Source organism: Podarcis cretensis (assembly GCF_951804945.1).
Source record: "Podarcis cretensis genome assembly, chromosome: 10".
Taxonomy (NCBI): Eukaryota; Metazoa; Chordata; class Lepidosauria; order Squamata; family Lacertidae; genus Podarcis; species Podarcis cretensis.
In genome coordinates, this window is record NC_137179.1 from 40,249,209 (window position 1) to 40,272,735 (window position 23,527).

The 23,527-nt window shown below is 42.1% G+C and overlaps 1 protein-coding gene across 3 annotated transcripts in view; it reads left to right on the plus strand.

Moving 5' to 3' along the window:
* Positions 1 to 23,118, plus strand: part of SLC6A15 (solute carrier family 6 member 15) — a 46,415-nt gene extending 23,297 nt beyond the window's left edge. For all 3 annotated transcript variants that reach the window (XM_079991823.1, XM_079991824.1, XM_079991825.1), the window contains exons 4-12: positions 378 to 504; positions 4,885 to 5,066; positions 8,350 to 8,460; positions 12,486 to 12,727; positions 12,839 to 13,028; positions 13,277 to 13,469; positions 20,252 to 20,411; positions 20,543 to 20,705; positions 21,688 to 23,118. In XM_079991823.1, coding sequence (XP_079847949.1) covers positions 378 to 504; positions 4,885 to 5,066; positions 8,350 to 8,460; positions 12,486 to 12,727; positions 12,839 to 13,028; positions 13,277 to 13,469; positions 20,252 to 20,411; positions 20,543 to 20,705; positions 21,688 to 22,059 — 1,740 coding nt within the window. In that variant the 3' untranslated portion in view covers positions 22,060 to 23,118. The remainder of the gene's footprint in view (positions 1 to 377; positions 505 to 4,884; positions 5,067 to 8,349; positions 8,461 to 12,485; positions 12,728 to 12,838; positions 13,029 to 13,276; positions 13,470 to 20,251; positions 20,412 to 20,542; positions 20,706 to 21,687) is intronic.
* The last annotated feature ends 409 nt before the right edge of the window (positions 23,119 to 23,527 follow it).

Genomic DNA, 23,527 nt, shown 5'->3' on the forward strand with positions numbered 1-23,527 from the left:
ACTTAGGCCTGGTCCTGCCGCAAGATGTGATGAAGCGACTTGCTTCAGGCATCACCATAGCAGGAGAGTGTGTTTAAATCAGTCACCCCCAAACTCAGCCCTCCAGATGTTTTGGGCCTACAACTCCCATCATCCCTAGCTAACAGGACCAGTGGTCAGGGATGATGGGAATTGTAGTCCCAAAACAGCTGGAGGGCTGAGTTTGGGGATGCCTGGTCTAAATGATGCATCAAGACTTCAACATGTTTTTTCCGAAGCTGGTGTTTGTTTTTGCATCAGATAATAGAACTTGGCCATTAGAGAGCCATGTTAAAAATGTTATTTTCTATGCTAATATTAGGAAAATTGCTTCTGAAAATATTTTACTTTCCCCACAGGTATGCTTTTTTGTGGCCCTATACTACAATGTCATCATTGGATGGAGTTTGTTTTACTTTTCTCAGTCCTTTCAGCACCCGTTGCCATGGGACCAATGTCCTTTGGTGAAAAATTCTTCACATACTTGTAAGCATCCAGTGTATTAACCAACCTTCCTTCCTTCCTTCCTTCCTTCCTTCCTTCCTTCCTTCTACCCTCTGTTAGAAAACATTTTAGAAGTATTAAAAATGCTACAGAGTACAAAAACCAAGCAAACTAAAGAGGAAATATTTCGGTCCAAAACCCAGTGAATTGTTTGCTGACTCTCTAGCATTTAGATTAAGAATATTTGAGCACCGTAGCACTTATGTTTTGTATAACCATGCTGAACTGGAATGTTTCATATTGTTAAATTAAGTTATTGATCCTTCCCCAAAATACTGCTTTTCCAGTATGATTCTTAGCAATAACACTTGATAGCTAGAATAAACAATGTTCTAATTTAGAAAGGGGGGAAAATCCATAATATTTCCAGAGTTTTTTTTAGTTGGTGGTCTAACTCTTTATTTTGACATATCGACACTTTAATTGATTTCCTTGTGCATTTAGTTGCTCCTTGATTCAATTTCCCCTTATTGGGAGTTTTAAAACTCATAGTACTGGAAATGAAACATTTCCATTTGTTTAGTTTGGCAGAGATACTTATGGTAGATTTTGTATGTTATTGTAACACAGTATTGTGCCATATATATATATATATATATATATATATATACATACATACATACATACATATATATATATATTATTAGTATCTGGCATGCCAGAAAAGCAAAATCAAAGAATTACGATATAGTAGAGTTTGTCTTAAAGATGACACTTTCTGAACATCCACAATGGTCTCTTTTGACTTGGCCTGACACCAGCATCTTGACTGCCCATACTTGGTAACCACCTTCAAATGCCACTTTGAACTAAATCCAGGGAATGTTATCACACATTTATGAATGTTGTAAGAACATGACAGTTTTGATCTGAGAAAAGTACTGTGGATCTTGAAGGTGACAGTCCCAGATCTTGCCTCTGGCAGGTCACATCAACCAATTATGTTGACAGGAATCAAATGACGTGGAAAGATATAAACTTTTCTTAGTATTATACAGAAGTCTGTTTGACTTCCGAAAACGTTTGAAAACCAAGGCACGGCTTCCGATCGGCTGCAGGAGCTTCCTGCACTCAATCGGAAGCCACAGAAGCCGAGTTGGACGTTCGGCTTCCAAAAAACATTCGCAAACCAGAACACTCACTTCTGGGTTTGCAGTGCTTGGGAGCCAAAACGTTCGAGTTACAAGGCATTCGAGAACCAAGGTACGACTGTACTTGTGATTATGTTTTTCATATTTTAAACATTATTAAAATTGTTTTAAATATGGAAAGATGCTATGGATTTTGAATTGTGGCTAAAAGGGAGGATTCAACTAGTGAATTCTATTAGTGGCAGCCCTGAGCAAGAGCTTCTGCTTTTGCAATGGGGCTTCCACTGCACCCCCAAAATCGGCTTGGGGGGCAGGAGAACCCCAAAACATAATGTGAGGGGGAAAGAGGAGGATCATTCCATCTGACAAGCCAAAACGCTTGTCCTTATCACCTTATTGTGACATTGAATTCCAGCCAATGATTTTATTAAGTAAGTAAATAAATAAAAATATGGATCTGACTCAGAAATACAGTACATGTTTTGCAAAACATGATTTTAACTCAGGGGTCACTTGATAGCCCACCACTGATCAGGGGATGACCCAACTGCCACATGTCCCGGTTACATAGGCCTGCATCATTGGTTTACAGAATGATGAGCCTGAGATACCTGTCAGTCTCAGCTACATTATCCCAGCATATAGGCTGGGATTTTGATCTCAGGCTTCCTGAGGACTGGTTTCTTTTACCTATGTTACACCAAATGTTAAGAGCTGTAACACTCAAGCATCTCTTCTCGGCTCTTGGTCATCTGCTGCATCAACATTTATTGCTCACGCTAATGGTTTGTTTGTTTTTAAGGTTTTAGTGCAGTAAACAGGAATAGAGATAGTCACATCTGTTCAGAATAGTCTCTACATAAATCCACTATGAATGTAAGCCCATGCAGAAACCTAACAGGAATTTCCAAGCTGGAGTCAAAGTCCTTAAAAGTTCAAAATTCTGAAAGCAGAAACAGATGAATTGATTAATTTTTTATTTAAAGTTTCTCCAGGGGCAGGGTTAAAAGATACATTCTAAATTTACTTAGCTAATTTTAATAGTAGCATTTGCATTGTTTTTGCTCAAAACAGAAAGGTGCAGGTTCTGAAACGTTTTTGTGTAATGTGCTACACATTTCCTGTTGCTCTATCAACATTTACACTAAACACATAAATAAGGGTAATTGAATGTCACACTAATTATTTCCTTATTCTATTTTTTCAATTTTCCTAAACATTAAGCAAAAAACAAAACACACAAAAACACACACAAAAACCCCAAGAGGACAATTGAAATACCTGTGAATAATCAGACTATATTATGTCTACTTTTATATCTACGGGAATTAGGCAATAACTCATGACCATAATGAAATAATTCCATTCTGGCATATCATGAAGCATAATAGAATGCAATCTATCTCTAGGCTTTAATTATCTCCTGGTGACCACATGCCTTGATCTCCAAATAATAAGAGAAACAAATCTTAATTGCATTTCTAATAATATTTTTTCCTTTGCCTGAAGCCAGTATACCAGCAACCTTGAAAGTTGCCTTGACAGTTTGTTGCACAAATTTTCGTTAAGAGATACATGATACTTGCTAGCTTGGTGTTATGTCTCAGTACTCAAATGTTCCCAGTGCAAACAGAGATTATAGTTACGGTAAAGTAACAGACTTTCCTTCTCTAAATAACTTGACATTCAATACATAGTTTCAGGAAGAGGTTTTAAAAATTGGCTGCACTCTCCCCTCTGCTTAATTCAGTGGCAAAGCTCACATTTATGTGATCATAGCAGGATCACAGCCCTTGGCTAAGTTCCTTATTCCAGAGGATCTCAACTGAGGTCTCGCTGAATGGGAATTCCCTGCAGGAACAGAGTTCAAGAATATAGTACTAAAAGAATAAATACATTTTAAGAACCATTTACATTTATATAAACACTGTATCAAGTTTCCGATGTACAGGATTTTCATATTCTTGACAAAAGTTGCATTGTGGAATTTTTAAGTCTGCAGTATCTATGCACAGTTGCTTGGGACACAGTCTCATTGAACCCAATTGAACTTATTCCTAAATAAACATTTATAGGGTTGGACTTTGACAATGTCTGATATAGTTCTTGTTCTAGTTCATGCATCATTTGTAAAGCACTCTATATATGGATGATGCTACATTGCTGTTGCTAATAGTTGTAGTGGTGGTGTAATTGAAAGGAAGTCCGATGGAGTGTACATGTCTTGCTGTTCAAGAAGTAAATGGATGTAGAAACTCTTCTCAAGGTCTTGTTTTAGTAGCAAGGTTTTAAAAAAGCACTTATTAGAGAATTACAGTAATACCTGTTTGTCGTGATCACAGACCCATAGTAGGAAGACATTGCTTTGGAGAACAGGGCTCTTGGATTGATTGATTGATTGATTGACTGCATTTCAATCTTGCTCTTCCCCTCAACTAAGGGTGGAAAACAGCAGAATAGCAAAGTAATGCAATTTCCCCCCAAAAAAACTTCTAAAAATTAAATTATTTAAAAACATTAAGAACTTCTAGAGCTATTTAAAAAATTCTGCAGAAGAGGGAATTATAGCAGCTGCAGCTTTCCTCATTCCTACATTACAAACTGTATGTGCTAATCCCATTTTTTTATAGATCCCTTAAAAGTACTAATTCCAGATATGAGGCAGGGCCCAGTCAAACTATCCTCCGGTGGGCTCCCTTCTTCTGTCAATGGGCCCTCACACGTTTGTCTGCGCAACACTGAGCAGCTGACTGACGACACCTTTTTCATTTCCCTCAATGCTTCAGAATAATGCATTGTCAGGTTCAACATGGAAACTTACAAGTGTCTAGATCTTTTTAATCAACACTGCTCAGGTTTGGACCAAGAAAAAATAAAGGGGAGGTGGCAGAGCAGATATTGGGGGTGGGCCCCGGCAGCTCCCCTCAAAACTCTAGGTGTTGATATTGGTCCTGGGCACCAGTGATCTCTTCTCCTGTGTGCCTTGTCAGTTTACAATATGGACATATTCCATGAAGGCTAGAAATTAAAAACACACACAATTCCCACCCGGCCAAGATAGCATACCTGCAGATGTACTGATTCAAAACAATGGGAAAAAAATCAAAGCACTTGACCTGCATTTTCCAATGTGTGTGTCTGAATAAGCCACAAGTGGCAGTACCATGATGACAAATTATAGGAAGTAGAATGCTTTGTAGAACTGTCTACATGTTGCTTTCTATTTAGGATCCAATTAATATTTTAGATTGCCTTTTCCTTTTCTGATCAGTTGTGGAGCCAGAGTGTGAAAAAAGCTCTGCAACAACGTATTACTGGTACAGAGAAGCACTCAATATTTCGAGCTCTATCTCAGAGAGTGGAGGTCTAAACTGGAAAATGACGATCTGCTTGCTGGCTGCTTGGGTTATGGTCTGCCTAGCAATGATTAAAGGGATCCAGTCTTCAGGCAAAGTGAGTAGTTCCTTTTTTGTTTTCTTTAAAACTGATTTAAGTCTTCTTCACATTTGCCACCTGAATTCTTCTCCACCACACCCCTTTGTCTATCCTCCCATAAAGTTTGCATGGAAAGGCTGGCAGCTATGAGTCACCATGCTTTTCTGTAATCTCTCCAGTGGAGAAATGTTGGCACATCAACATTAAGATCGTAGTCTATTAAATACAGAAACCATAGTTGGATAAAAAGAGAGGGAGTGTTGCGGTATGAGAACCTTTGTTTTGTTTTCATTTGCCATAGATAATTCTTATAATTGCATCTTGGTGTGTAATTAAAAAAGAAAAAGGAAGAAAACACAACAAAGAAATGGGATTTGTAGTTGGCTTTCTCAGGATGGATTTCTGTTTCTGGATCTGGACTGCATCCATGAAACAAATTGCCAAGCCAAGTGTCAAAGATTAAGTGTTCAGGATGTCAATGCCCAAAGGAGACACCTAAAAGGAAGACAGGGAACCACATGCTAGACTGTGATTCTTCATGTGGTCTGCAAGTGGAGAAATGGACATTAAAAAGCATTTGATCATACCAGTTGTGTATGGGAGGCTTGTGAGAAATGAGAGCCCAGAGCAGCAGAGGCACTGGATGAGGTAAGGATAGCGGCCTGGTTTTCAGAGGCATGGTTGCTCTGGAAGAAAAGCAGAAGCAGTGGAGATGTGAGTTCAGCATTGGAGCCAGAGCTAACCACATAGGGCATAAGGGGAAGCAGAGGGTCAAGATGAGTAGAATCTCCAGCAGCATTTGCACACAAAAATGTCCAGCCCTATTGCACCTTTCTCATTGCACATTCCATGCAACCATAATTTTCTGGGGATCAAGGTAAGAATGATAAAATTGATCTGAAGATAATTTCATACAGAGTGAGCCTCCACAGTCTCTGCACCTACTTTTCCTTTGCCATTTGCCAGTTTCTAAATTGCTAATACACATGCCCGATGTTTGATCCATCTATGACTGTTTTGGACCATGTGACAGTTTACTTAAAGCTTAGGATTGGCTTTTTTGTTTGTTTGTTTCTATTGCAATAGGAGATGCAGAGGGAGGGGGTGCTCTTTATGGAATGTGCAGATACTATACTTTCTTTGATGTACTTTTGCTGTGACATGTCCCAGATTGAAGATAGGAGTTTGCCAGGGAATTCATACATACCCTGCCCTGATTCTTCTTTCTGCAAGTGGTCCTGACTCACCAGTCAAATGAGTGATGTCTTCACAGAATGAGTTGGGTGAAAATACTCACATGGGAACTCTTGTCATGGCCACCTTCCCTTAGGGCTAGAGGACTGAGTCATGCCAGAATGTGGCATAATAAAACTAGTGGCAAATAAAAGCAGATTATTATTATTATTATTTTTCACAGGGTGCTTCAGATAAGCACAATTCACTGGGAAATTCTCTTTTACAAGCTTCATTTTTAGTGGAACTTACACATTATGAGTCCCTCACAGATTATTCCATTAGATCCAAGACTCGTGACTGTACAATGCAATCTAACTTTCATGGAACTAAATCCCCATGTGGGGATGTATACTATTTCACATCCCTACAAATTCAGCTTCTCAATTTCATCTTCCCAGATTATTAGGTTATATAAGAGATTGTGGTGGAACAGTTGCTAAACTCTTATTTCAGCAGTAATATAACTTCTAGTACAGAAATGGTTTCCTATTATTACTGTTATTATTTTATTTTCTTAACTAAAATATAGCCAGTACAAAATTGTTGTTGTTGTTTTATGATGATGATAAGACTCAAAAGGCAGACTTTTTAAATATCTTTTTTACCAGGTGGTGATTATAATATCAAGTTTCTTCCCACTCCTTCCATCCTCAGAGTCACAAGAGCCTTAACTCCTAAATTCCCTGTTTGTAACACAAAGCAGAGTTAAAGGACTTCAGCTCAGAACAAAATCCTTAGCCACAGTCTTGGACCCAAAGCTTCCTTCTCCTGACAGAAGGCATCCTACTGTTGGAACAAGAGTCCCTCCATTAAACAAGGGGAAATTGGGGCCACATTTGCAATGTACATTTAAAGCACCATGATATCACATTAAACAGCCACAGCCGTCTCCCCCCCCCCCCCCAGTCCTGGGAAGTGCAGTTTGTTAAGTGTTGCTAGGAAACCCTCTATTCCCCTCACAAAACTATAATTTCCAAAGTGGTTCATTAAACCCTTTCTCCAGGGAACTCTGGGAATAATAAAAAAATATTACTATTTAATGTTTGACGGACTATTGTATTTTAATATTTTGTTGGAAGCTGCACAGAGTGGCTGGAGAAACCCAGCCAGATGGGCAGGGTATAAATAATAAATTATTATTATAATTGTAGCTCTGAGGGAAATAGGGGCCTCCTTACAATTATCAGCATCCTTAACACGCTATCATTCCCAGGATTCTTAGGGGGAACCCATTACTGTTAAAATGTTATAATAGTGTTTTAAAGGTATGGTGTGGATGTGGCCTTAGATTTAACCCAGAGGCTCCTGTGTGCCACCCTTTGGATGTGTATTGCTTTCCCATCTCAGCAACAATTACCTTTCCCTTCCTTGTATTAACTGTCACTACAATTTACATGTGCACTGAAGTAAACCATAGTAAAAAGCAAACATTGTTCCCTCATAACTACAATGTCCCACTTTGAACCATGATTCCAACCCCTCAGGGAGCGATGGTTTATTTTAGCCCTGGTTTTTATCCATCTAGCATGAAACAACTCTAGAAAGGTAGGAATGGGAAGGAAAAGGGGTCAAGGGGCACATTCCTGGTGTTCACTCCCAATGTTCAAATTGTGCTTTACATGTATGTTGATGTGGTGAATACAACGCAAGGATCCTCCTTTTCCTGTCGAGTATTTGAATAAAGTTGGAGCCTTGGTCAGAAAACAAGGAGTTGTTGCAAATAATGCATTGGTCAAATACATGGCCAAATCACTAAAATGCATTCATATCCTTTCACGTTGAAGTCCCTTTTTTAATAGCACCGCAAGTGGCACGGTATACTTCAAAGTGTTTCAAAATATTTCTTACTTCACATGATTTGTTTCTTCTGATAAACAAGAGCAATGGATCCACAAGCTATAATTCTGCAATTCTTCAGATCTCTGAAGCAAGCACACAATGCCATGACGGGCTTTGGGAATGTCAGATGACCTTAGGTTTCTGAATGCACTGCAGATGTGGTTAGACTGTGGAAGACAAGGGCCATTAATGGGTTTTATTTTAACATTCCTTTCGTATTTTTCAGATAATGTACTTTAGCTCCCTTTTCCCTTATGTGGTACTTATATGCTTTCTAATCAGAGGGCTGCTCTTAAATGGATCACTGGATGGCATTCGTCACATGTTTACACCTAAGGTATGTACTTGGTTTCTGCCTATTATGTTTGATTGCTTTTGACATTCGTTTCATGCCTGAATAGTTTGCATGAACTCTTGTTTCAAGATCAGATTATATTGCAGTTAGGTGGAACAAGTCAACTGAGTTGGTGTGTATCTGCTGTACAACATAAGCTCCATTAACAAAAAAGTAAATAAAAATCTCATCCTTTTTACACCATTCAAACCAAGGCTGTGTACATACTACCATTTACTCTGCATCAAATACACTCCCATCACTGGTTTGGGAAGCAGTGTACACAGGTTGTTAGCCACAATCTATATCTATCCAGTTATATGTCCTTTTTTAAAAAAATGAGGTACTGCATTTTGATGCATTTCCCACTTAAGAGTTTAGATCTGAATTGAGAAAAGGAACAGCCTAGTTGTGTTTTAAGCTGGTAATGTCTACACTGCCAAAGTCTCAGCCCACAGGGAATAGGGACTTTTCTACCCAGTTAGCACTGTCTGCACAGTGACTTTATTCACACCCATTCCAGTGGTGCGGGATCACACAACAGGAAAGCTGCTTTGTGTGTGTGTGTGTGTGTGTGTGTGTGTGTGTGTGTGTTTGTAGGAAACCTACTTCAGATTACAACCTCCACTTCTTCCATAAACATATCCAGTCAATCTGATTGGGATTACATAGTAGGGTAGCATGGGGTAACTAATTCAACATTCAACAGTCTTGAATATGGTTCTACAGACAGTTGCTTATGCCAGGCAGAGTCATTCACCTCTGGTGCTAAGTCCTTCCTGTGCTAGTGCTGGACAAAGATTCTAAGAGGGGCATATCAAAAGTGACCCACAGCATGATTCATAAAACACAAAGCCTCTGCCTCCATGGAAAATTCCCATCCAACAGTTCTTCCTTTTCTCAGCATTCATCTCATAATTTCACTCTCCACAATGGCTGCCCCACCTCATCTTGGCCAAAAAGGATGTGATGTTTTATTTATTATATTTCAATACCCAAGAAGTTCAAGGTAGTTTTCATGGATCTGCTCCCCATATCATTTTATTCTCATAACAATCTGTGAGGTAGGCTGAAAGGTAGTGACTTGGCCATGTTCACCTCGTGACCAATGACTGATTGAACTCCCCTGACCATAGCATGAGTGGTTTCATATTTAGTTTAGAATATGGAGGCTTCCTGCATCATTCATGAAACAGGTTTAGCATGTCAAAATCCACCCAAACAACAATCTCATTGACTTTGCCAAAGGGGAAGGGTCAAGTTATGCTCCCACATTACATACATTCTAGAAACATTTTCTCTTAATTTACTGCATTTACTGAAGAAATCAGGATTTTCAGTTGCACTGTTTAGAAGCCACATGCGCCTCACAACTCAGTTTCGTGCTTATTCACCTACGTGCACACACTCCTGCATACGCAAAGGCTTATGTGTTCTCTGTCCTGTAACAAAATGGGTTAATGTGAAAGCATCAGGTAGGATCATAGAATTGGAAGGGACCCCAAGGATCATCTACTCCAACCCTCTGTAATGCAGGAATCTCAACTAAAGTATCCCTGGCAGATGGCCATCCAACCTCTGCTTAAAAACCTCCAAGGAAGGAGAGTCCACAACCTCTCCAGGGAGACCATTCCACTTCCACAGTCCAGAAGAGGACAACACGATAAAATGATGGCAAGACTCTAGAGCAGGGAACCTGTAGCCCTCCAGATGTTGCTGGCCTACAGTCTTCCTCATTCCTGAGCATTGGTCATACTGGCTGGGGCTAATATGTGCCCAACAAACTCTCGAGGGTCACAGGTTCCCCACTTGTAATCTGGGAATAAGGCCCATTGAACACAGTGGAGCTTACTTTGAGCAGACATGAATGAGGTTGCACTGGAAATCTTGTTCTGTTGGGAAGTTATAAAATCTACTTGTGTGTTCAAATGGTTGGTTTTACTCACTATCTTCTAGTTTCTGTTGCGGAAAACTCACAAGTCCTTAGTCAAGATCATTCATACAAAGTAGCCACAAGTGTCTGTTAAAAAGACACTCCCTTCCCTGTAGACAAATACATGGTAGAAGACTGGGAGCATTACTCATGTCTTAATAATGAAAAACTAAGCCAGAGAATGATTAAGAGATTTAGGAAAAGTCACACGGGAAGTCTCAAGCCGCAGCTGGATTGAACTGAGATCTTGCTAATCCCTCTGTAGATGGGAACCCCTGACAGTATGTAAGAATTTTCTTCTTTCACATTTTCTATGCACACCTTAAACAAGTAGTTTTGTGTGGACAGGTTTACAGAGAAGTAATGGTCTTTTGGCAGACAGAGCTGATCGCAAAATCCATTGGGTAAACTGCTTCCTTGACAAAATACTGCTTTTCCTTCTAGTTACTTCTAGCTACATTTAGATCCCACCTTTCCACCAAGGAGTTCAAGGTAGCTCCTTCTCCCTCTCTTCATTTTACCTCTCCATTGTCTTCAAGAAGGAGAGAAACAAAGAATGTTTCTGACCTTTTGCTGCTTGCCCCAGAAAGGGTCAAGCAAACAAAAGTTTGCAAAAGCAAGCAAGAAAAAAAAACATTGGTAAGAATTTGCAAAGCAACCTCTATCAACACCCCTTCCATTCCTCTGCCCCAGGGCCCAGAAACCTGGGGCCTAACTACATGTGACATTAAAGATGTGATTAGTGGTAATAACAACAACAAGCATGGTGTATCAAGATTGCTGGGAGGGGATATTTAAGCCTATAGTGACAATGGGAGCCTCTCCCTAATTTTAATTGCATAGGAAGCAGGAAGATTTCATGAGGACTCTAGATATGGAGGGAAGGTTTAAACCATTCCTCTAAACTTCTCATTTAGGGCAAAATTGCTAGGGAGAGCTTTTCCAATTACATGTATAATTCCCCAAGCCTTAGTTAGATTTCTTCAAAGCAGTGGGCATATAGAAGGATGACATCCCAGTTAACCTCCGGTGGAAATTCAAACAGAATGAAGTATGTATATTTAGCACCATCTAGTGAGCAAACTTTGCTATAACTGTACGGTGATGATTTGCCTCATCTGTGGCACTGTGTAGTGTTTCAGTGGAGAAAGTTTCCTGTCTAAATGTTTTTAATTATACTTTATAGTACAGAAAAATCTCGTTTTAGCTGTGGAAAAGATTTAGGAGATTATTTAGAAATTTTTGTAAAGCTGAAACATTTGCTTTTAATAGAAATCATAATGCCTAATAGAGATGTAAATAATGGAACAATGGTTTGTTTTGTTACTCTCTATTTACTATTAGAAGGCTTATCTAGAAGGAAAACCTATTAAACTCAGTAAGACTTTCTTCCAAGTGGGAGTGCATAGTACTGCATTATAGTAATACTAATGACATCTAAAATATATCTAAAAATTCACCTTAATCCTTTATCTTGCTAAAATTTTGTTCAGTTGCTTTGACCTTCATAGAAGAAATCTCACATACTCACATCAACATTAGCTGTCCTAGTTTCATTATTTATTTATTGTATTTTCATGTGCAATTTCTAAACCATCCTTCATCAGTTATGATCACATGGCAATTTACAGTCAAACACCAGTACAGTACATTAAAACAATAGCATTCCTATAATGCTTTGAAAACAGAATGATAGTTTGCCTGTTGTTTTGGCAGCGATTATATTTTGCACACTATTCAATTAACAACATAGAATTAATAATAATACATTAGTGTCTAAATATTTTTTTGCTGCTTATAAACACAGCTGCACAAAACCCTTGTTGACTGACATTGATGAAAGCTGTTTTTAAAGTGTGTGTGATTAGCAAATCTATTGATTTTTGATTGATGTATTTCTTGTGATACATTTTGACCAACCTGCAATGCAAAAGAATGAGACAATGTACAGAATGCAAATTCAGCTTGTGGATTGAACATTTGAGTGTAAAATTTAGGGTGCTGGGGGTTTTCGTCCTGGATTATTTGTTGCCTCTCCATTTAGGAGAAATACTGTATTTTGTAGCTGACATGTATTGTGTCTAATTTCAAACAGCTTGAAATAATGCTGGAGCCCAAGGTCTGGAGAGAAGCTGCTACTCAGGTGTTCTTTGCCTTAGGGCTTGGATTTGGTGGAGTCATTGCCTTTTCAAGCTACAACAAGAGAGACAACAACTGCCATTTCGATGCTGTTCTGGTGTCCTTCATCAATTTTTTCACTTCTGTGCTGGCAACTTTGGTGGTGTTTGCTGTTCTGGGCTTCAAAGCAAATATCATAAATGAGAAATGCATTATCCAGTATGAATATTCATTTCCTTATCCATTTTTATAGTATATTTCACTTAGGAATTCCCACAGCAATTCTTTGGATTGATGGTGTGTATGCCTATATTCCCTTGTGTTTTGCAGAAATTCCGAGAAGATTGTCAATCTTCTGAATGTCGGCAATCTGAGCAAGGCTATTATACCTCATCATATTAATTTATCGAGCATCACAGCAGAAGATTATAATTTGGTTTATGATATAATCCGGAAGGTCAAAGAAGAAGAGTTTCCCCTTGGTCTAAAACCTTGCCAGATTGAAGATGAACTTGACAAGGTGAGAGTAACACTTCCATCTTTGATGCAAAGATTACAGAATGTTTTAATAATCCTTATTGACTGCAGGACAATTTTGATATTTGTATATATTTTCCACTTCCTAATAGCTTTTCTGACTCCATTGTTCTGCTCCCTCTTTCCTCCTCCTTCTCTCTTCATTGATTTTGCCCACCTTATACAATATTTTGACTTGATTTGCCCCTGTTTTGCCACCCAAGTTTAATCCTTTGGCTTTCTCCTTGGCAGGCTGTTCAAGGAACTGGTCTAGCTTTCATTGCCTTTACAGAAGCCATGACCCACTTTCCTGCTTCTCCTTTCTGGTCAGTGATGTTCTTCCTTATGCTGGTTAATTTGGGGCTTGGAAGCATGTTTGGAACCATTGAAGGCATTACGACACCAATAGTTGATACTTTCAAAGTGAGAAAAGAAATTCTGACTGGTGAGTTGTTACGGATTTCTTTTCTTCAGTTCTACTTCATTCTAGGAAATGTTAACAATCAAAATGATCCGCTTGGAGACATGGTGGCATAAAATTCCATTTCTACCAACATGAAACAAGTTGCCAAAATTTTGCACCCATAATTCTTCACAAATAAAAATAAACGAGACCTAATTATATTAGGGGTTCCTATATTAAAAAGAGTAACAAGTGAGCCACATATTCTGAACTCATATATTTGACAGTGGTTTGTTCAGAAACATGGTAAAGGGTAAAGGAAACATGGATATATCATTCAAGGACATAATTTAGTACAGAGGCCTGAAATCTTTCTTTTTCAAAGCAGAGTGCTATTTTCTCCTGTTCTGATTACCATTCATCCATTCCTGAACTATTTAGTTGAAGGGTCATATTTCAATGGTAAGGCAGTTGTTTTGCATTGCATAAAGTCCTGGGTTCAAACACCAGCACCTCCAGGGAGGGCTAGGCATGCCCCTGGTCTGGAACCCTGTAGAGTCACTGCCAACCTGTGTACACAATATTGGGCTGGATGGACCAATGGTCTGACTTGGCAGCTAGGAGATATAGTAGTTTGTTTTGTTTCTGAATGCAAGAGTACTCCTCTTCACAATACTGGATACTGAAACCACTATCTCTACATTTGTTTGCTTGTTTGTTGTACTTATTTATACAGGGTAGGTCCTTTAAAAGAGGCCCAGTGGATACGGAGTACACATGTTCCACAGGGCCTATTTTAAAAGACTCACCCTGTAGTTACAGTATTTGTGTCTCTTCATACAACATGAAACCAAGCATAAGAGCAAGAATAAAATAGGAACATAAAATGCTCATCCATAAATATATATATATATAACGGCAGATCCAATCCAACCCAACTGTCAGGGAACTGCCATCGGAAGGACAGGTGGTGAGAAGGCTTCAGGAGAATAGGAGAGCCTCTTCTTCAGCAGAAGAGGGAACCAGTAGGGGGAGTGCGGGAGCTCCAAAGGAAAGGGAGTCGGAGGGGAGGCTCTGGGATACTTCCAGTGGGAACAGCGAGGAGGTATCGGAACAGCCCTTAAGGACTCCCACCCCCCGCCGGAAACTGTCACGCAGGGAATCCAGGAGGCGCATGTCTGTGAAACAGCTTTTATGTTGGAAACGCTTCCGCAAACGCCCACTGTCAGATTCTACCAGCGACTGAGGGAGCCATGCTCAAGGGCTCCTCTCAAGGCAGGGTTTCACTACACTGAGTGAGCTCTGAGGGATCGAGTTTCAACGCACAAGCAGCTCATTATCCCACCACAGCAATCTGACAGTCCCTGAAAGCAGCTTGTGCAAAGAGAGGCATCATGAGCAACCCAGCCGGAGCCGGAGATGGGGGAGCAGCTGCAGCCGGTCCTAGCCTGGAAGAAAGGTACAGGATGTTGGAGGTACAGTTAGCTCTGCAAATGGCGAGGTTGGAGGAGAGGAGGGCTCATGATGCAGAAAAGGGGAAAGCCGCCCAGCTCTCGAGGAAAGTGCCAGGACTGGTGCAGAAGTTTGGGGGTGATCCCAGGAATTATCAAGCCTTCAGGACTGAGATGCAATATGCCCTCAATCTGCAGTTTGATGATTTTCCTGATGAGGATTCGAGGGTTGCTTTTGTGATTGGGCATCTCGAAGGCCCGGCCAGAGATTGGGTGAGACCACTAATGGCAGCCAATAATGAAGCCCTAAGGGACACAAGGAAGTTTTTTCGCGCCATGGATCTGATGTTTTCCAGCGAGATTGAGCAGGAAGTGGCGCGCAGGCAGTTAATGGCGTGTAAACAAGGGAACCGATCTGTCCGTGAGTACTGGACTGAGTTCACCATGTTGATCCATAAATTAGGATGGGATTTGTCAGCGGAACCGATACAAATGCTGTTCGAAGAAGGACTATCTTCGGCAGTGAAAGACGAACTTTCCCGGGGGCCCAGGGCGGAGTCTATGGACCTTCTGACTAAATCAGCGCTGGCCATAGGCTCACGCCAGGAGGCCAGAGCCTTGGAGAAGCGGGAAGGGAAAGGGGAGCGTTGGAGGGATTTCCGCATTCCAGAGATGCCAGAGCAGCCTTCTCTGCCAGCAGAGCCGATGGAGATCGGAACAGCGCGCGCGCGCGCAATTTCAAACCCCAGTGAAGGGCGGAAGAAGGAGGGAAAAGGCGCCAAGAAATGTTTTCTCTGCCAACAGCCAGGTCATTTTGCCAGGGTTTGTCCGCAAAGAAAAGAATGGCAAGGAATGGCGGGAGCTGTTGGGGAGGAGGGAGAAGCAGCTAAGGAGCAAGTAAAAGCCAACGCCTGGCTGCCACCGACGGGGCACAGCAGCCAGGCCAAGGAACAGTAAATGTGCCCACGCCAGAACCCCCAAGACCAGCTCTTGTAATAGAGGTATTGCTGGAGCTGGCAAACGGACACCCACTAAAAGTGAAGGCGTTACTAGACTCAGGCAGCTCCTGCAACTTTATGAGTAAGGAGTTTGCAGCCGCCCATCAGATACAAACCATTCCTTTAAAAAATCCCCTGCAGGTGACCACGATTGATGGGAGGGCGCTGTTGGGGGGAGAAGTAGACCAGCAGACTGTCCCCATGACAATGAGGGTGGCAAGACACACAGAACGGATAGCGTTTAATATAGCCACGTTGGGAGGAGCGCCCATCATTTTGGGGATGAGCTGGCTAGCGCTGCATGATCCGCTTGTGGGATGGCATCAGAGAGTGGTTTCCTTTGGGTCAGCGCATTGTATGGGACACTGCACAGAAAAAGGGGGCCAAGTAGGCACTCAGGCCACGTTAGCAAAGATAGAAGCAATGGAACAAGGTAGGGTACCACGACAATATGCAGATTTTGCCGACGTCTTCAGCGAAAGGGAAGCAGATAAACTACCCCCGCACAGACCCTTTGACTGCCAAATCAACTTACTTCCAGGAGCGCAATTGCCAGTGGGCAAGGTGTATGCAATGTCTGACAGAGAGATGCAGGAGCTAAGGGAGTTTATTGACAAAAACCTGAAGCGTGGGTTCATCAGGGAGTCACGAGCGGTGGGGGGTAGTCCAGTGTTCTTTGTAGACAAAAAAAACTCGGACAAACCGAGATTAATTGTGGATTTCAGGGCCCTAAACGCAGTGTCCGAACCCGTGAGCTTCCCTATGCCCAGAATCGATGACATTCTGACCCGGGTGAGAAAAGGGAAGATTTTTACCAAGCTGGACCTGAGGGGGGCGTATAACCTGATACGTATGAGAAAGGGAGATGAGTGGAAAACCACTATGTTCACCCCCTTGGGGGCATTTGAGTACTGCGTTATGCCTTTCGGCCTCCAGGCGGGTTCAGCAGTATTTCAATCATTCATGAATCACGTACTAGGACCATTGCTGTACAAGAACTGCGCTGCGTTCTTGGACGATGTACTGGTGTACTCGGAGGATGAAGAGCAGCATGTGCGAGATGTGCGAGAAGTACTGAGCAAACTGCAAGAAAACCAGCTGTGGGTGAAACTGGAGAAGTGTCAGTTTCACACCAGGGAGGTGGAATTCCTTGGGTACCGGTTGTCGGACAAGGGGCTGGCCATGGATCCTAGCAAGGTGCAAGCGGTGCTGGAATGGAGGCCACCGAAAACTAAGAAAGATGTGCAGAGGTTTTTGGGGTTCGGAAACTTCTATCGGAAGTTCATCAAGAACTTCGCCCATTTAACAGCCCCCATCACGGATTGTCTCAGCAGTAAGAAGAAATTTGTCTGGACGGAAGAAGCGCAGCGAGCTTTCGAAAGTTTAAAGAGGGCGTTTGCTTCGGAAGAACAACTCTTACACGTGGATCTGCAGCAGCCGATGAGGGTGGAAACCGACGCGTCTGACAGAGCGGTGGGGGCCGTGCTTCTGCAGCCAGGAGCGAATACGTCGGAATGGAGGCCGTGTGCCTTCTTCTCGAGGAAATTGAACAAGTCTGAGAGGAATTATACAGTGTACGACAGAGAATTACTCGCTGTCCACGAAGCGTTCAAGAGATGGAGACACCTGTTGATTGGAGCGCAACACAAGGTTCAAGTGCGGACAGACCACAAAAATCTAGAATACTGGAGAACAGCCCGAGTGTTGAACCAGAGACAAGTAAGATGGGCGCAAGAGTTCTCCAAGTTCAATTTTGAGATTCGCTACGTGCCAGGGGCTGAGAATGTCAGGGCGGACGCTCTCTCCAGAAAACCTGAGTACTTGGAGGGGGAAGGAGGGGCGGAAGAAAGACATATCATCTCAGAGGACCACTGGGTTTGTGGGGCGGCATTGGTGGGGCAAAGAGAACTGGTAGAGGGTATTGAAAACGATGAATATGCCCAAGAGAAACTTAGGGAACTCAGGGAGACAGGTGAGAACGCAGGGGGGTTTGAGGAAAAGAACGGAAAACTATATTACAAAGGGGCGCTCTACATACCAGGTGGGGAACTAAGAGGGCGGGTGCTTAAGCAGTTGCATGACAGCCCCACGGCGGGGCACTTCGGGCAGCACAAAACCATGTGGTTGGTTACCAGGGAGTTTTGGTGGCCCAAGGTGCGGGAGGACGTGCGGGAGTATGTCAGGGGATGCGACAGGTGCCAAAGAGCAAAGGGAGAGAGGTTGGCGCCAGCGGGGTTATTAGAACCCTTACCCACCCCAGAAAGGCCATGGGAGATGGTATCCATAGACTTCATGACCGATCTACCGAGATCCAAAGGGAAAACCGCGGTCATGGTGGTGGTAGATCTACTAACTAAGATGTGCCACTTTATAGCTTGTTCACATGCAGTGACAGCGGAAGAAACCGCAAGGTTGTTTGTGGAGCACATTTTTAGGTTGCATGGCGCCCCCTTGAGGGTTTTGAGCGACAGAGGAAAACAATTTACTTCTAGGTTCTGGAGGAAACTAATGAGCATGTTGCAGGTGGAGGTAAGTTTTTCCACCGCCAGGCACCCAGAAACAAATGGGCAAGCAGAAAGGGCAAACGGGGTTTTGCAACAATATCTGAGGTGTTATGTAAAGGACAGAGAAACGGATTGGGTGGACTGGTTACCTCTGGCAGAATTTGCCTACAACAACGCGGAGAACGTGTCCACAGGGATGAGTCCTTTTCTAGCCAATTATGGGTGTCATCCTCGGGCGTTTCCAGGAGAGGGCGGGGGAAGGTGGAGTGTACCTGCAGCGGAAAATTTTGTTGAAGAGATGGAAGCGATCCACCGTCAGCTCCAACTCAACTTAGAGAAAGCCAAAGAAGAATATAAGAAGCAAGCTGACAGAAATAGGAGGGAAGGCGAAACCATAAGGGTGGGTAACCGGGTGTGGCTATCCACCCAAGGACTGCCGTTCAAGGGAGAGTGTAAGAAATTGAGACCCAAACGGTTGGGACCCTTTGAGGTCATACAGCAGGTCAACCCAGTAGCATTCAAACTCCGATTGCCCAGTCACATGAAATTGCACCCAGTATTTCACAGGTCATTACTGTCGCCATACAGAGAGGGGTGTGAGTGGGGGGAACATGAGAGGGAGGTCACCCGGACACCCGCAATAGAAGAGAGAGAACGCAACATGGATGTGGCAGGGATCATTGATTCCAGGTGGAAGGGGAATCAGGTGGAATACTTGGTAGAATGGGAGGGGGAGGAAGAGTCAGAAAACGCATGGGTACCGGCAGAGGAAGTTAAAGACGAGATTTTAATAGAAACGTTTCATCGGCGTTTCCCAAGTAAACCACAACCAGTGGCAAGGTTTAGGAGGGAACACTTCGGGACTACAGATGAGGAAGGGGAATTTGAAGGGTTCCCAGAGTCGGAAGTGGAGGTGGAAACAGATTCCGACGAAGAAGAGGAAGAGGGGGAAAGAGGCGGTAGGCCGTGGTTAGAAGTGTTTGAATCCTCAGAGGATGAGGGGAGTTCCTTCCAGGGATTTCCGTCCTCGCCGCCAGTAAGAGAAGAAGCGGGAGGGGGTGAAGGGGGCCCTGGGGGGGAGGTGGATGTCAGGGAACTGCCATCGGAAGGACAGGTGGTGAGAAGGCTTCAGGAGAATAGGAGAGCCTCTTCTTCAGCAGAAGAGGGAACCAGTAGGGGGAGTGCGGGAGCTCCAAAGGAAAGGGAGTCGGAGGGGAGGCTCTGGGATACTTCCAGTGGGAACAGCGAGGAGGTATCGGAACAGCCCTTAAGGACTCCCACCCCCCGCCGGAAACTGTCACGCAGGGAATCCAGGAGGCGCATGTCTGTGAAACAGCTTTTATGTTGGAAACGCTTCCGCAAACGCCCACTGTCAGATTCTACCAGCGACTGAGGGAGCCATGCTCAAGGGCTCCTCTCAAGGCAGGGTTTCACTACACTGAGTGAGCTCTGAGGGATCGAGTTTCAACGCACAAGCAGCTCATTATCCCACCACACCAACCCATGGCCAAGTTGAGCATGATCATTTTTATAGTTAGAGGAGGTACCACATTCACTTAATCATGAAATCTCCCGTGTTAGGTGTTCACTTCTAGCATTTTGAGAGGTGTGAGTGTCAGAGTGGGGAAAGGCTCAAGTCCATTCTCAGTCTCACCACATCTGGAGGTGAAGAGTAGGGAAGAAATGAGAGAACAATCGTCTTGTAGACCCTTACTTTACAATAGCCACTTCCATGCAAGAAGAAAAGATACTGTATCCACTAACCCAAGAAAATAATAATAATCTGAGAAGCACTGTATCTAGAATATATCAAGAATATGAGTGGATGTTTGATATCTCTTCCCTTATCTTACTTATGTGCTTTATTGCAGTTGTCTGCTGTCTTCTGGCCTTTTGCATTGGCTTAATATTTGTACAGCGATCTGGTAACTACTTTGTAACTATGTTTGATGACTATTCAGCCACATTGCCTTTGCTTATTGTCGTCATTTTGGAGAATATTGCCATGTCTTATGTTTACGGGATAGACAAGTAAGTGCACATCTTGAGTTGTTCATATAGCTAACATTGTTGGCAATTATGAGCATCACAAAACCATACATTAGCAGCAGCCCACTGGAGCTAATGATGTTTTTTTTCCTCCACTGCCTCTCCCACTCCAGATTCATGGAAGACCTAAAGGATATGCTTGGCTTTTCACCAAATTCGTACTATTACTATACATGGAAATATATCTCCCCAATTGTTTTGTTATCTTTGCTGGTAGCTAGCATTGTCCAAATGATATTAAGTCCCCCTGGTTACAATGCATGGATTGAAGATAAGGTGAGTGATTATTTTTAAAAAGGAACATGCATCATCAATGACTGTAAGTTTTAGGCATATAGAGTGCATATATGACCACATAGATTCTTTTTGCATTGTATTTTATAAATGCAAACAAAGTGCTCAGTGCTGCTAGATCACTGCAGCAACCTTGTAAATAACCCTACAAAAATAAAATAAACTCTGCAGAGAGATTAATAGCCTGTATTTTTATAGTAGCTGTTGAGAAGGGGACATTTCTCCTCCTCTGTAGCCAGCATGGAAACAGAATAGGACATCTTAACAGTCTGGAAAACAGACTCGTGAGAGAGAGATGGAGTGATCCATTCTTCCTCCACTAGCTTACTGTGTTTTAATGCTTGTTGTGAAGGAAGAGACTTATCTTCTTCTGCTACTGGCATAGAAACCAAGAGGACTTGCAAAAGAATGACAGAATGATCTAGAAGGGGGCATCCACCTGCTCTATCAGCTTCCGCACTTGCCTGCATGAATCCCTTGTTGCCAATGGCGGTCAGATGAATTGTTACATACAAGGCTATAAGGCACAAAAAGGGACTTGATCTTATCACCCTACAATTGCATGAAGGTTGTCTTTTAAGTGTTTTATTAATGCTCATATATGTGCATTGGTGGTGTGGAGGTTGTAAAAGATCTGTATTAATGGAAGGAATTGTGTGGCAGACTGTGGGCACATAGTTCACAACTGCACACAGTTTGCAACATAAAAAAGAAGAAGAACAGAAGATTCTTAATGGATTGCTTGTACTGGGGGGGGGGCAGGGGAATTTTGGAATTCCCAAAACCAGGGAGAAATTTGGATAAGGAGAATTTTGGAAACACCTCTATTTCTGCACTTACAATTTGGGGAGGAATTAATGAAACAACTTAAAAAAGAAAGGTTTCTGAGAGAGCAGTACAAGGCTAGGCTTAAGGAAGGCAGATGTGTGAATGATCTTTCTGAATTTTTTCTTGGTCTATGCAGGCGACCGAGGAATTTCAAAACTACCCAACCTGGGGGCTGATAGTCTGTGTGTCCTTGATTGTTTTTGCAATGCTCCCTGTCCCGGTAGTCTACCTGATTCGCCGCTGCAACCTTATCGACGATAGCTCTGGCAGCTTGGCAGCGGTTTCCTACAAAAGGGGGCGTATTATAAAGGAGCCTGTGAATCTCGAGGGAGATGACACCAGCCTGATCCATGGCAAGAGTCCAAGCGAGGTGCCGTCTCCAAATTTTGGGAAAAACATATACCGGAAACAGACTGGTTCTCCAACTGTGGACACTGCCCCCAATGGCCGCTATGGTATCGGTTACATAATGGCAAACATGTCGGATATGCCAGAGTCTGACTTGTAGCTGCAATGCAGTGTTGATGCCTCTGTTCTTGGAACATTTGTTTCTCTTAAGAGAAGTGGTCGGCCTCACTTACCAGAGTGCAATCTCAGGTGCCCCATGACTCTGTGCTTAAAAACATCCTGACATGTGGTACAAACAAACAGCTTGACAATTCCCTTTGGCTTGATTTTTTCTGGTTTCCATTTGTACTGAAGGGAATGCACATAAAAATATCAGTCAGTGATGGCATAGCCTTGCCAGGATTGCCAATTTTTTAAAGAATTATTTTTGCATTTAATTTGAAAGTTTTCTATCTTTAAAGTACAGGTGTTACCTCAGTTTGTAACAATTTTTTAAGTGAATTCATATTTCTCTACTGCTGTAACTGGAATTTCCTTCTTTGTTCCTGCAAGTTAACTCCCCCAGTATTGGAAGAAAAAATTAGCTCCAAAGAGTTCGCCAATCCTGTATTGACTGCACTTATTTGTACATACGTTTTGTAGATATCCTGTACTTTTTTTAAGCACTCGCAATTCCTTAGGCTATTAGCTGAGTAAAAAAAAGCAAAACAAACAAATTTTAAACCCTGCAGATTATTTTCTTACATGTAATAGCTGTATAGAGCAATAGTATTAGAAAACCAAGTATAATGATGCTGGAAACACAAAATTCCTCACACTCTGGGGAACTGCATATGACGTGGCTGTATTTTACATACTATATTTGGTTTTTTCAGTGTGAAAATTATGTAAGACTGAGTCGCTCCAAGACTCTTAAAAGATTGTGCAGATTCTGCATTTTTCTAAGCTGTGTGCCTAAAATAAAAATAAAAACCCTTCCTAATATTTATTGTGGTTACAAGATTATATATATTATATTTATATATAATATACTTGTAATGTACATATGTATAGTAATGTTGTATGTAACAGCTTCAAACCCTGAAGCAAGATGGCTTTAAACCTGTTTTTTTTCTGTTTTGCTTGTTTTATGCAAAAAAGAAATCCCCTCCTAAGTCAGTGATAATTAAAAATTGTATACCATTACATTTAATCTAGGAATAAAGAGTGTGGAAAGGTGTTTTCTTTGTACTTTCTGGAAATTTGGGGCTAGATTTGGGGCAGGTGGTCCCTAGCTCGTCCAGGTTGGTGGAGCTAAGTATTCCTATTTAAACATCCATAATTAAAATGTACAACAAACAAGCCCATTAAACCAGCACATAAATTAAAACAGCAATGAAAACAATTAAAACAAGAGGTTAAAGTTTGGAGATCAGGGAACTGCTTGTCTATACAGGCATTGTCTTCAAGAGCCAGCAGAATGCCAATACTGATAGGGCCTTTCATACTTAATACATCTACTAGGCAGTGTAGCGGATGTACCAATGTCGCTGCAGGACAGCCAGGCTGAACAAAGAAGCTGCATATTTGAAAACAGACTCAGACGAATGGAACCACCAATGTGTCTGTGTTCTTGATTGCTGGAAAAG